The following is a 15,254-nucleotide window of genomic DNA, read 5'->3' as shown; positions in this document are numbered from 1 at the left end:
TTAAATAGGGGACCGCCTGCAGTTATTGATTACATCTGCCCACTGGACTTCTTTACTGAAGGGAGCACAAGTTTAAGGAAATAAGTTATCAGTGGTGCAATTTTCTTTGTAAATGTCAATTAAAAAATGCACCTTTAGGATTTTTTTTACATCAACTTTCTCATCTCCTCCTCCTCCCTGGCATGTGTCTCGCTCCTTGGACTGCATGTGTATCATGACAGATTCCTTTGAAGTATCCATTGTGTCAATGGCCTATAAAGAGATTGTTAGCTAACATACCCCTATATATTGTGCTTCTTTTTTGATTTGTCATCTCGTATAGGCAGTGTTTTGGAAACGTTGCGATTGTCTCATTGTGCTTTGGAAGTCATGCTCTTGTTGTTTGTCCTGATAGAGAGTCAAAATATTGCAGTATAGGATACACATCATGGATTTCACCCAAAGGATTCCAAAGTTATAATATGTGTGTAACCATGAAATTTGGCCCGAATTTCCTGCTCATTGTATCTCAATAAGCCCACCGAGGTGTCTGCTCCTCGTACATATGAAAATAGTTTTGTTTTCCCATGTTGAAATTAAAGGATTGATGACGCAATCCAAAACCTGTCCCAACAGGAGAACTCTTAAGACCTCATTCACTTCCTCCGTAGCTGGGTGCAAGGATTCTAAGACTCCAGCACTGCTAAGCATATCAAACTGATCTCGGATACCATGTCAATCATGTCAAGGGCTTAGGATTACGGTTATGAAACAGACTTTGTATAATCAGGAGGAACTTCTAGGAATGAGCACATGTATTAGAGAAGAAAGGAAAGAAGTTAATTGGAATCTGGAGGCACTTCAAGACCTAGATGAGGGTTGTACTTGCTTGTAAACAGGCTACTGTCATCTTGTGTAGTTATATTAAATGTTGCTCAACCAATGGGAGAAAAGAAGAAGCCAGGTCATCGGTCAAACACTGTGGTGGCCCATTTAGTGTCAAAGGAAGAATGAGTGTGAAATGTTGGCTGACTTTTTTGGGGGGTATTTGCCTAGTGCAGTGATGGCGAACCTTTTGGAGACAGAGTGCCCGAGCTACAACCAAAACCCATTTATATGTCGCAAAGTGCCAACATAACAGTTTAAGTATTATCTTATTACTGGTGTCCTGAGTTCACCAATACAATAGAAAGATGATGGAGAAGTTTGGATTGTAGCTTCCCTCCAGGATCCCCTGAAGAGGCAGAATCAGGGGACCCAGAGCAGGAGCTCCAATGCCAATCCATCTCTATCTGCATCTTCTGTCTCCTCCTGTGGTCCTGGCAGCCTAGGACTTCGCTTGTATTGGATCACAGGAGAAAGCTTTGAGTTGTATCAGGCAAACTCTACGTTGGTTTAAAGGTCTTAGTGCCCACAGAAAGGGCTCTGAGTGCCACCTCTAGCATCCGTGCCATAGGTTCGTCACCACTGGCCTAGTGCATGGAGTGATCAATATAGTTATTACTATTTTCTGATTTCCTAGACTACTATACTACTGTTCTCTTCATACTAGATTATCAAATTCTGTAATGTTGAATCTGACCTAAATCTTCTTTATAAAAATTACTCTTTTTGGCATTTAACAACACAGTATTTCTTCCTCTACTGGTGATTTTTTTCTTTGGACCTAACCCAGGCTTGATCTTTTTTCAGGTCCGTCCAGAAGTACTGCTACATTCAATCTCTGGTCCTGTACACAGTGAATGTGATTTATTCGCTGACAGTACACGGTCCATGTGTAATGTAAAAGATTTGTGCTTCACAGTTCGTGATAGTCTGCATTTAGGTTTAACAAAAGCACAAAAACAACTGTAGCCCTACTTGGGAATCTACATCATTAAAAATAATAGAAAGATTTGAAAATCATACTTCTTCCTTTTGTCCGGGCCAGATCCCGTTTCAGTTTTTATCATGTTCTGTAATCTGATCTCCTTTCCTTTTTTATGGAAAAAAAAGGAAAAATGAATTATATAATTTTCCTTTTGTAGCTAATGAAAAATGAGCCGTCTGGCCTCGACACGTTATTTAGGTTAGCCTATTATGTTTAGTCTTTGAGATGTTTATTTAGGCTATGAAAAACAACACTGCTTTAATTGAATTAGCCCTTATTTTGTAACATAAACTATGACCACTGAGACTTGATCATTCTGACACACAGGTCTTTAGAGTTGGCGTACCTTTCCCCCAGCTGGAGCTGAAGATGCAACAGATGCTATGACTTATAATTTTCCCTTTTCTTTGCAGGTACAGAAATGGCCCAAGTGAATTAAATTCTCCATTTGATACTTGACACGCTACACGAAGGATTGTTTTATGTGCGCTTCCAAAAGTTCCAACTTTTTGCTTTTGTATTTCGATCTTTTGAACTGGATTGAGAAAATGAACATGGACAAGCAAGAAGGGATAAAGCTCCGGAGAAGAGCTTGTGTTAAAGAGTAGTCTTCCCTTCAGAGTTCTCAGAGGAGCCACTGGTCAAGGTGGTGGACCGGAAGAACGGAGGAGTACATGGACTTGTTATGGTGCCGTTCTGGAGTACTGAATACTGTTGGACAGAGGTAGTCTGAAACCAAAAAGGGAGACCTAAGAAACAAAGGAAAAGAGATTGCCTGACTTGTCCTTCTAAATTATGGAACTTTTGTGGAAGACGTTGACCTGGATATTGGGCCTTGTCATGGTTTCATCGGAATCTCACAGGGACAGCAGACTCTCCTTTAGTTCTCAAGGTAGGGTTTTTTGTAATAGATGATAACTTTATACAGCTGTTTATGTTTGATAGATAATAAATCTGTGTTTGAGTAGTTTTATAACTTAGGCCCGTTGATAAAATGTCTCATGAAGACCCCAAAAGCGTTCATTGTTTGAGCAGTATTCTAGTCTTTGTTCCACCCTATAATTTTGTGTAGTATGTAACTGTATAAAAAGAATTGCTAAAATACTTTGTTATTTGCTACTCCCTGTTACTTTCCTTTTCCTTTGCATGCTCCCTTTATGGATTGGCCTGGTTTGCGATCACAAAGGGGAATTCCTGTCTTACCTTGAACACTATCAACTGACGGTTCCTTTAAGGATTGATAACAATGGGGCCTTCGTCAGTTATACTGTGAAGAATGACAAACACTCTCGGAAACGGAGGAGTACGGACCCTAAAGATCAAGAGCAGGAAGCTTCTAAATTATTTTTTAAAATTTCTGCATATGGCAAGCACTTTCACTTAAACCTGACTTTAAATACAGAACTGGTCTCAAAACACTTTACCGTAGAGTACTGGGGCAAGAATGGACCCGAGTTTAAACATGATTTTATAGACAACTGTCACTATACGGGATATTTACAGGACCAAAATACCACAACAAAAGTGGCTCTAAGTAACTGCAATGGCTTGGTGAGTAGATGCTGCATTTTCTATGTGTATAAATGTCTTTTATGATGAGAAAAGTATTAAAATTGGTTACGATTTAAACTTCTGTTTATTATGACAATACTTTTTAAAGGGGTTTTCTTGACTTATGTAAAACCCCCTGGGGACCGGGGCAGGGGTTAAAAAAAGCCAAGATGTACTTATCTTTTTCCGCCGCAGTTTTCAGTACCTTCTTTGTTTGGCACCTGTGGCCCCTCCGAAAGTGGCAGGGGGTGGGTCACTGTACCTGCTTTGGTCAATTTGTTATCTTTGACCATGGAGCACCACTCCTGATATCATAGGAAGCAACATCCCTTAATCCAAGGAGACCAGCGATTGGCCAGGGTAGGTTCTGTAATATGTCCGGGCGTGGGTACCAAAGTTTGTTACAGCAATGACCTAGGATTTTTGCCACCCCTGCCCCCAGTGTGGTCTCCAGATTTCCAGAGAAACCACTTTGAAAGAAGAATAGAAAAGAGAATATCAGAATCACAATTTACTAGAAATGTCTTGGTAATATTCTCCAAATTTTGTTATTTTATAGCTATAATCATGATTTGGGACCTGTTATTCTCCCTTTAAAGAGAACTTGCCATGCAAATTAACCCACCCAAAATAAAGACTTCATTAAAAACTATGATTAAAAAGCATTGCTTTTATCTCTAAATGGATCCTTTCCATGGCTGCAATGTCATAAATATCAGTTTGTAAACTTGTATGCAACGCACCTCAAGTGAGTCACGCACATTAAAATTTACTTGCATTGCCCTGCCTCCTTGTTCCTGATTAACTAAGTGCTAGAGAGCTCTGTTACATTATTGACCAGTTCATGTCATGTGACCAGGGTGATGTCATCTAAGGTCCTGTTAAATTTACAATGTCTACCCCATGTATGTATCTGATCACATGAAATCACATAACTTCATGGAGGAGGGTGACAAGTAGAAGTGCGTGGAGGATTGGGCCGAGTAGAAGTGCGTGGAGGATTGGGCCGAGTAGAAGTGCGTGGAGGATGGGGCCGAGTAGAAGTGCGTGGAGGATGGGGCCGAGTAGAAGTGCGTGGAGGATGGGGCCGAGTAGAAGTGCGTGGAGGATGGGGCCGAGTAGAAGTGCGTGGAGGATGGGGCCGAGTAGAAGTGCGTGGAGGATGGGGCCGAGTAGAAGTGCGTGGAGGATGGGGCCGAGTAGAAGTGCGTGGAGGATGGGGCCGAGTAGAAGTGCGTGGAGGATGGGGCCGAGTAGAAGTGCGTGGAGGATGGGGCCGAGTAGAAGTGCGTGGAGGATGGGGCCGAGTAGAAGTGCGTGGAGGATGGGGCCGAGTAGAAGTGCGTGGAGGATGGGGCCGAGTAGAAGTCCATGGAGACATGCTGTGATCAGGTACATACATGAGCTAGATGTTGTAAATGTAACAGGACCTTAGATGACATCACCCTGGTCACATGACATGCTGAGAGGCATAGGACATGTGGAGTAGTAGATAGGAGGGGCTGTCCGAGCAGTACACGCCCCCTCTAATGCCAGGTAATATAAGATAAAGTTTATTCATGGGGATGTAAGGGAAACCATTTTTTTCTAAAAGAAGATTGGCTGTTAGTTAATAGGGCTCTATGGGAACGTGTCACTCGCTGTATATGTGAAATGTGGTGACAGGTTCCCTTTAAATAGTCTCCTACCATATTGGTAAATAAGTTTAATACTAATGAATATTCTGGAGCATTTTTTCTTAGAACGGTGTGTTCCTCTGCTATTTTTCCAAGAAATGTGAATATAAATATACAACTGGCTGTTGTTGTGGTTGTGTCTCTACATAGTCTGGAATTGTCCAATCAGTGATAACGGTGCTACACTGTGCCCTTTTGACAAGTACCAGGGTGACTCCAAGTTATGGATTTATCCATAAAATCCTTAAAGGATTAACTGCACAATGTGGATTAATAAAAAAGAAAGGTCTAGAATTCTTTTATGGGTTATACACTTGGGTTATACACTTGGAGTGTGATGATGGGTCCTTTTTAATGGTGGTCATGTAGGTTATTTTGTTGCTTTTCTAAAACCTATTTTAGCCAGGTTATTTTTAAATGTTTGCAAAAAGGACTGTGATGCTCAGTGATGCTCGAGGACTCCCCTGTCTTGGGTCATTAGCAGATGAAATACCTCTCCAACACTCCCCAGGTTGTAATATTAAGTGTTTATAGTGGTGAAAAAGAACACGTTTTAAATATTGGGACCTGTGTATAGTCACTGAATTAAGGTTCTCATCTATTCCCTCTCATTTTTATAAACTACCTACAAAGTGAATGACCAGTAGGCCAAAGAACTTTACACATTATCCTTAACACCTTCGGTGGGATGCTACAGAGGGGCAAGAAAGTCTACCCCTAGTTCATTTTACCCATGTAGCTAGGGTATTGCAGAGTCTTGTAATAGGATATTTATGTGTTGTCCATATTCTTGACTAAAAGTGAAGGCCAAAGCCCGTTGCCCAAATGCAAACTTGCTCTGACATATTAGCTCTCTTCATGTGTGAGATTTACTGAACTGAACTTGGCATGTCACAGGCCCAAATCTTTCCTGCATTTTATTGTTTTGGGTTTACTGTTACATTGATAAATAGGTTTCAGGTATACAATGTTTTGAAGTTCTTGCATGCTTTGGGAGAAGATGACCACCATAGTAAACTGTCTTTCTGAGGAAGAACCCTTCTAGAGGAGATGTTCCACGGTGTTTATGACAAACTTACTGTATGATAAATGGGGTTCAACCTGTGACAGACAAGCTTGGGGTTATTCAGTTTAGACAGTTAACGGGTGACCTCATTACATTTTATACATACCTGTTGTGGACAGTACAGGCAGTCCCCGGGTTACGTACAAGATAGGGTCTGGAGGTTTGTTCTTAAGTTGAATTTGTATGTAAGTCGAAACTGTATATTTTATAATTGTAGACCCAGACAAAAAAAATTTTGGACCCAGTGACATTTGAAGTTTAAACATTTTTTTGCTGTAATGGGACCAAGGATTATCAATAAAGCTTTATTATAGACACTTTACAGCTGATCATTGCAGCCTGGGACTATAGTAAAGCATTCAGAAAGCTCCACCAGAGGTCAGAGGGATCTGTCTGTAACTATGGGTTGTCTGTAAGTCGAGTGTCCTTAAGTAGGGGACCGCCTGTACAGGGATCTTTCAATTTTTTTTAACCTAAGCCTGTGGCTAAAACAAGGGGCCACCCTCTACATCTAGAGGAGACGTGGTTCTACTATTACCATAGTCGGGGGGCATCCTCCACATCTAGAGGAGAGAAGCTCTACTATTGCCATAGACAAGGGGCATCCTCTACACCAAGAGGAGAAGCGGTTCTACCATCGCCCCAGATGGGACATCCTTTACTTTTACAGGAGAGGCTGCTCTATCATTTCCATAGACAGAGGGCTATCTTCTACGTCTAGAGGAGAGGTGGCTTTACTGTCGCCATATACAGGGGGCATCCTCTACGACTAGAGGAGAGGAGGTTCTACCATCTACTGTACAGGGGATTACTCTACACCTAGAGGAGAGGAGGTTCTACTGTCCCCATAGACAGGGGGCACTTTCTACATCTAAAGGAGAGGTGGCTCTACCATGAAGTCGGGATGGAATCCTTCCCTATTTTGGACCAACTGGCATTGATGATGGACCAAAGTCTACCTTTTCTATGATACTATGTTTTAGCCATGTAAAAAGTGCCTAATTGTCGGAGATCTATGGAATATATTGTAAATTCCATACCGTGGGAAACACGTTCATTAATTGTCACGATGAAGATGGGAAATATTTGGAACAGGGGCATTGCTAGTACTAATATCCCTACCTTTTTAAGTTTTGATATTGTTCAAATCTTGGGGTCAAGTACTAATGATGAAAAACAAAAAAAATGCAGGACCTGGGCCGGTGGTCTATAGTGGCCAAGTAAAAATAACTTGTCCTCCTCAAGATGGTGAAACTATAGTATAGCTATAGTGAATCTTTACCACGTTCAGTTAAGTTTCTGGTTTTGGTTTTGAAGCCACCTGGTATTGGATTCTGTAGTTGTAAGACAGCTAGTCGAGTAGTCGAGTAATACGTCATACCTGTGTAGGCAGTATGTTGGGTTTGGATGGCGAGTGTGACGTTACAGTACTTTTTATTTGCCAGGGTTGAGTTTCTGAACTCTTCTTTCATGTGTAGCAGTTGAGCTGGAGATTTACTATAATTTGCACTAGAGGGGAAAGTACAGAATTACATGACATCACTTTAAATGTTTAGGGCTCATTTAGATAATTGTTGCGCTTTGAACTTGAAATGATTGTAGAAGCCAAGACTTTAGTGCAAAATAAACACTAATTAAAAAGTAAATAACACAGATTTAACATGTTATTTTTTTGATCTTTCCCTCAAGGTAGGGTTTTCTTATTTGTAGAGTTGGGGGTTGATGGTTTTAGACTCTAACTCAGTGGTGGCGAACCTATGGCACAGGTGCCAGAGGTGGCACTCTGAGCCCTTTCTATGGGCACTCAGGCCATCACCAGAGATGACTCCAGGTATCTTCCTGCAGTCCCAGACAGCTCAGGACTTGCTGTGCACAGAGCTATTTTAAAGTGACCGTGCTACCTGGGACTACTGGAGGAGTGGGAAGGTGTGGACAGATCTGGATTATCATTGTAGCTCCTGCTCCGGCTCTGACAATTCTTCCTGTTTATGGGACCCTGGAGGGAAGCTACAATGATCATCCAACTTTCTTATATTTTCTGCTTTATTGGTGTCCGCAGGGGCTGGTATCAATGAAAGCTGTGACAGAGAACGGAGTATAAATCACAAATTAAATTTGTGTTGGCACAATGCGATAAAAAAATTGGGTCTTGGTTGTAGTTTGGGCACTCGGTCTCTAAAAGGTTTGCCATCACTGCTCTAACTGAAGGCCACATTTGGTAACCTTTGGGTTGGTGTCCATCTACTGAAAAGCTTGATTTATGAAGGATGTGTTAAACTTTTTTCTTTTCTTTAAATAAAGGTTGATCTGTCAATTCAGTGGGTTGATGGGCTCTTTAGGTAAACCAGTGTAGATTATAATGCGCTACCTCTGCTGTGCCCTTTTGGAATGAGGATGGCCTGAAGGACTAGTCCAATCTGTGGACAAGAGTCACTTTTGATGATATTTTTAGCAGAAAACTATTATTTTTTTTTCCACAAGATCCTTGAGTTTTGCCTTTTAGTAGATGACTTGATGTCTCAGTAACTTATAGTTAGGCAGCATGAGATTAGGCAGTCTAAATACACGCCCAATTTATCATAGGGGCTTAAGATGTAGGATCTGAAGCATAGACTATCTATTTAATATTACTTATTTGTTGGCGTATATAGCAGCAAAATTTTATTTTTTTGGGCGCTGCTGCCAATCAGTAATGACTTTGAGGACTTTAACCAGGGAAACTGAAAATGTAGGTACTGTTCTGCCATGGTCACGTGGCATTTGCTTGATAGGAGAGAGCAGGACTTCTGCTTTATCTGTATCACTGGTGAAAAAATAAAGTACACTTAAGGCTACATTCAGACGACCGTTGGGGGTCATATATACGGCCGCCGTATGTACCTCCCTCATAAGCCGCAATGGGCGCACGGCGCAGTACAGTGCTTTACCGTACCATTCCATACCCGGGAAAAGATGGGACATGTCCTATCTTTTCCCGTATTATGACTCGGTGCACCATATAACTCTATGGAGAAGGAGCGCTCACCCCCTCCTCCTCTCCTGTGTGCTTACCTGTGCCTGCCCTGCTACGTTCATCTGAATGTAGCCTTAGGGAGTTTAAAGGAAAACTATCAGCAGTTTTAACCATATGTTGCCGGCAGACAGTTATTGGCCCAGGAGATCTGTTTCATCTTATCTTTGTTCATATTAAGAAGGTACTTGGCACTCAAAAGTGATGCAATATCGTTTAATTCAAGAAAATAATATGTACATTAAGACTTTCAGTATGTAATCCAGAGTTAACGTTTCGGCCAAGTCACATGACCTTGGTCAGAAATGGATTGCCCATATAAGAGATGAGAAATGATGAGATAAGCACGGTCGCCATGAGAACAAGACACTCATCATATCTTTGTGTGTTATCAGTAGCAGCAGGATTGTGAAAAATGTATTTATATTCCAGGACTGTAGCTGGACTTGAAGAACCCTGGTGCACTAAACAGAGCAAAGCCCTTCCTCCACCTAGGAGCTTCTGTTGTCGCAGGTTTCTGTTTCAGTAATACACCAGGCAATCATGGGAGTGGCTGTGCCACAGTACAGTGAATAGATTTCCCATACTAGTGCACCACAGTACTCGAAATCCAACCATAACCCAGAAATATAATAACATTCATCACAGTCCTGCTGCTACTAACAATATACACAAAGGGATGGTTACACAGCTTTCCAGGGCCAATACCCAACACTGTCTGCAACTTCAATAATAATAATAATTCTTTATTTATATAGCACCTACAGATTACGCAGCGCTGTACAAAGCATGTCAAATTGTTTGTATGGTTACAACTGCTGACAGATTACCTTTAAGGTAATGAAGAACTTGATAATGAAGAAAGTAAGGTAGTAATCTATCTGTGATATTGACGATCGCACCGTTATTCACGTGTAGACAAGTTGGTGAGCCTAATCCGCTGGAGGAGCGCAGCTTGTAGAGTGATTGACTGACCGTAACCCCACAGCTCATTCTGTGTATACGGCTTGTTCTAGAACAGGATATTTGGCTTAGGAGCGCAGTGTGCATGGAATAAAGAAATCAAGTCCTAAGAAGCAATTCCTGAGTTCCCCCGGCTGATGAGGTTAACATGGCATACTGTGTGCCATAATCCTCTCAAACAGCGGCACCTTTTGGAGTAGGCGGCATGCTATTCTGGGGACTGGAAGTCATGCTAAAATTGTCATGTGTTGAAAGTATACTCCAGTTTCCTTAATGAAGGGGCAATGCATTAAAATTGCTAAGTGGTGCGTTCCTAATCCTATTTAGCATGTATTTTTGCTTCCTTTCTCTTTCATGGATGACTCCCCCCACTCCCCTCTATAGATTTTTCTTCTTTTCAGATTAAAATGTTTAAATTATTAAATGCCCTTTGGGAGGTTTATAGAGTTAATAAATCTGAAAGCTAATTAGTGGTCTTGGTATGATAAAATCTGAGATTTATTGGATTCACTGGTGAATAAAAGAAATTTTATATAGCGTCCAACTTTTCTATAGCACTTTATATGCTTCGTAATCATCACTTTACTACGAATGGACGCCCCTCTGCCGGTACACGCTATGTTATGGAGTTGCATTGTGATATAGATTTATTGTTTTTTTTTGGAAACATTACTTAGTGATCCAACTGGGTGTTAGGATTCTATGAATTCAGAGAGATTCTGTGTATCATATTGAGCAAGCTCAAGGGATTTTACAGGTTATTATTCATGACCTGTATGACAGTTTAAGATTGAAGTAGGACATCTAGAATCCATACCAATCATCTTTTTGCAGCTTTTTCTGCAGCTGGACCAAATCCAGAGAATTTATATGAAAAATATGGCCCATTCTGTGTGTATTGGACAAAAAAACCCCTATGTGTCCAGTTACAGCAGGGGTGAGAGCAGGGAAAGACGGAAGCTCTCAAAAGGAGGTAAAGGTACATATGCGTGCAGTGACATTTTTTGATGAAACAGATTTATTGAAAAGGGGCCAACCCCTTTAAACTTTATGGTTTTCCCATATCATAAAAAGGTGGCATGTAACTCAATAATCAGTGATCGTCCTACTTTTGGCATCCCACCGATCCTGCCAATGTTTTTACCCTGTGCAGAAGCTACAGGCCACCCAGGAATAGACGGGAATACATTGTCCAATATGGACAGCTGCAGTCCTGTACACAGCTGTGTGGTCAGTAAGTATTACAATGGGCAGTAGACCTACATCAGCACTGTGTTCCAATCATTCTCAGGGTTAGTTGATCTAGAGGTTGGACTCCACAATGAGTAAAGAGCTGTTCTAGTTTCTAATATCCATGTGCTATAAATGCTCAACAGCTGTGGTTTTACATCCATCAGATATGGAGTCTGTCTCACCAGTAAGGGTAGTGTTGACCCCTATCACTCTTGACTGTTTATGGAACTCCTATAGCAGTAAATGGAGAAAGCCACACAAACTCGGCCACCCCTACATTTGAATTGTAGGATCCAAATCTGTTAGACCTTTGTATATATGGGAAATCCATTTGAAGAGGTCTTTTCACCATATCCACCAGTTACAACAACTGTTCACTGTTGGCCCCAATAAAGAACTTGGTCCTTATCTCTAGTCCAACGCAGCCCCACAAGTCACTGCCGGCGTCTTTTGGCACAGTTTACAGCTCAGTGGTTGTGGTGCATCAACAATGCGTTCTGTCGATGTGAAATCTACCAGTAGAGCATTGATGTAAAACTGTATCGGAGGTGAGGACTGAGCGAAGCATATGTTCTTTTTGGTTTTATCACCACGTAGAGATAATGGCAAATATAAAAAATGACCCCTGACTAACTATTTTTTCTGCTCCACCTATTCAGCTGAAATTTTATTTTATAAAAGTGTAGCCTCCATAGTATACAATCAATGGTGTCCGTTTCAGCACCCAATGTGCTAATTCGGATCTGTATATTAAGAGGACAGTCCTAAGCTCAACCAGTGGTTACCTGACGTTAGAGAACCTCTTTGGGATTTAGGTTGCTGAAACCAAGCCCCTGGTTTCTCAAGAACAGTGTGAGCTATAGAAAAAAATTCCAACAGCGCTCGAATCGGTGAAACGACGCATATAAATATCCTCAAAGAACTGGAGTCAGTGTGATGGTGAAATTTCCCCTTTAAGTGATATACAAGATCCCTCTGCCTCATTTTTATTTATTAATTCCTAGAAGTCGGGAAAAAGTGCTAGTTTTCCTTGTGTATAAGTGCACGTTCATCAGGAAATGTGTCGTACTACTTGATCACGAGCCTTCAGCTCTGCTCTGGAATGAAATGTGATGCTTTGGCAATATCTGTACAATGACGGGGACGGGGGATGAAAAGTTAATTGGAGAGCAGACTGCCTGCTCCATACACAGCTGAGTGATTAATGCAATTGTTCTGCAATGTAGAATTTTTATTATTTTTTTTAAATCTTCACATTTACGTTACATTTCCCAGACGTCATCGGCCTTAATGCAAATAGCACAAGTCTCTCCAGTTTGTCTAAATCCTTTTCCTATTCTTTTCCATCCAAGCATGGCGTAATCGCTACTGAAGATGAAGAGTATTTTATTGAGCCTTTAGACAACATAACTGAAAACTCCAATCACTTTAACTCCGAAAGGGGCCACCCTCATGTTATTTACAGAAAGTCCGCCATCCATCAGCGACACACGAGCAGCCAGGGACACTGTGGCGTGAAAGGTAAGATATGTACAAAAAGTTACTTAAAAAATTGTCCTATGTCTATGGGTGAAAGCTTGTATTGCATTGATCTGAGATTCTGTACTAGATCATGGATAAATAGGCTGCTGATTTTTTGTAGGTTGACTCGGTGATCAACCCCTTTAAGGGCTGGTAACGACAGGGGCTGCCCAGTATAACATTTTTATATACTTTGTTTTTTGTTTTATATCTATTAAGAAAAGTAGTAATTTTTGTTAACGATCTGCCTCAGTGGAAACCTGTCATGATGGTGATGATTTTGTGGAAGACCTGACCTGGAGTAATACAGACAACCAGTTGACTAGTTGATATTAGTCAACTGTCTTCACACTGCTGTTCTGTGTTTTCTCCCAAATAAACCCACAATTTTAAAATTAATGCCGTGTAGATCACACTTTGATTATTAGAGATGAGCGCACCCAAAAATAAGGTCCGCGTCCTTCGTTTGGCAGCTCCGCCTAACGTGGACATGCTTCTTGATGGGCTGCAGAGCCCCTAGCAACTAGACATGTCTGTAATTGGCCAAATATGTCTATCAGGTGTCCTCTTGGCCAATTGAAGCAATAACTAGGTGTTAGGGGCGTAAAGCTGCCTGATTGGCTGCTCTACAGCCCATCAAGTAATGTGTCCAGGTTAGGGTGAACCTAAAATTCTGGTCTGCACATCTCTAATCACTATTCAACACATACCTTTCCTGTTTCCCAAAATCAATTATTTTAGTGGAAATTTAATTTTTATCTTTATGCAAATTAACTCCTTTGTGCACCAGAGGCGGAGACAGGACTGCTATTGCACTTGTTTTGTTCATTCTATGCTGTCCAGTAGCACTTAGCACTGGCCCTTTTCACAAGAGAGGGCCACCTGCAGACAAGAGGTCTCGATACAAAAAAAGTAGGTGCACCTGTGGCCCCTACCTTAGTGCACAAAGAAGTTAATTTGCATAATAATAAAAATTGTATTTGTCGCTGCGAAACAGGAAAGATTTATCTAAAAAGCTAATTAAGTAACCTATATAATGCTCCTTTTACATGTGCATTGATCAAGCAACTGAGCCTTTGACTGAAACCTGCTCAAACTTTCACTTAGAGTAGAGGGGCGGAGCCGTATGATTAAACAGCCCTCCTGTCCTCTAAGCGCCTCCACAATGGTCAGAATTATATAAATAATAGAAACCGATTATGTGATGAGTGTTCTTAGTAAAAGTTGCAGTAACTTGATTATCATAATTCTGCTAATACACAGTGTATATATGAACAATTTGGGTCATAAATTTCCAGCAGAGCAATAATATGTTACATCTCATACAGATGCTTTATTTCCTAGATGATGTCACAGGGAATCACAAGCCTTGGTGGTTAAACTATACCTTGTCCACTCCTACGACACCCTCAGATAATGACACAGAAAATGGCCCTCGCCGGCAGAGGAGATCCATCAGCATTGAGCGATTTGTGGAGACACTAGTAGTAGCCGACAAGATGATGGTTGGGTATCACGGACGCAAGGACATAGAACACTACATACTCAGCGTAATGAATATTGTAAGTTTGATCCCTTCATCTGTACAATTGTTTAAAAATGTAAAAAGACAACTTTACAAAAGTTAGTTTTGGGAATGTAGTACCACAAATGTACTCCGGAGGTGCTGTATGAACGGTTGTGCCTGTTGTGGAAAATGAAAGTGAACATGCCATTTAAATTAACTCACCCAAAATAAATACGTAATGAAAAACTATGATTAAAAGACATTGCCCTTAACCTTAAATGGTTCTTTTCAATGGCTGCAATGTTTACATTTTACTTGCATTGCCCTTCCTCCTTGTTCCTGATGGACAGTTATCACTGCTAGGACATGCTGCTGTATGGAACATTGAGAGAGGGAGCTCTGTTTCATTATTGACTAGTTTATGTCATGTGACCTAAGGTCCTTTACCCGGTAAGATTTGCAATGTCTGTCCCATGTATGTATCTGATCACATGAAATAACAGCATGTGTCCATGGAGGATGGGGAGGAATAGAAGTCCATGGTGGCATGCTGTGATTAAAGGGGTATTCCCATCTGGGCATTCACATTTAAACATTTCTTCAATTGGATGTTATTAAAAAAAATGTTCCTGTGTGAAGATAATTTCTCATAAATGTAGTTATGTTGACCCTTAGAAACGAGATACGACCACCTCACATTTTGCCAGCGGTGGCCAGACATGCGCTATTGAGTCCTGCCTGACCACCTGGCTTCAGCGTTCATTACCACAGGACGGCTGTAGTATATGCAGTAAATCCGGGATATTTCATATACAAAAACCTTTTGTTTCTTTGTGCAATCCCTCCAGCAGTGGTGGATGTTTCTAAGGGATCATAAG

General features: G+C 41.1%; 1 protein-coding gene across 2 annotated transcripts in view; it reads left to right on the top strand.

Annotated features, from left to right (window-relative positions):
- The window catches only part of ADAMTS6 (ADAM metallopeptidase with thrombospondin type 1 motif 6), a 182,143-nt gene that overhangs the window by 14,786 nt on the left and 152,103 nt on the right, over positions 1-15,254 (top strand). For both annotated transcript variants that reach the window (XM_072137189.1, XM_072137179.1), the window contains exons 2-5: positions 2,263-2,741; positions 3,036-3,400; positions 12,701-12,869; positions 14,214-14,431. In XM_072137189.1, coding sequence (XP_071993290.1) covers positions 2,645-2,741; positions 3,036-3,400; positions 12,701-12,869; positions 14,214-14,431 — 849 coding nt within the window. In that variant the 5' untranslated portion in view covers positions 2,263-2,644. The remainder of the gene's footprint in view (positions 1-2,262; positions 2,742-3,035; positions 3,401-12,700; positions 12,870-14,213; positions 14,432-15,254) is intronic.

This window comes from Engystomops pustulosus, chromosome 1 (genome assembly GCF_040894005.1).
Source record: "Engystomops pustulosus chromosome 1, aEngPut4.maternal, whole genome shotgun sequence".
In the NCBI taxonomy this organism is placed as follows: Eukaryota; Metazoa; Chordata; class Amphibia; order Anura; family Leptodactylidae; genus Engystomops; species Engystomops pustulosus.
The sequence above is the reverse complement of the archived record's forward strand: the minus strand, read 5'-3'. Positions and strand labels throughout refer to the sequence as shown.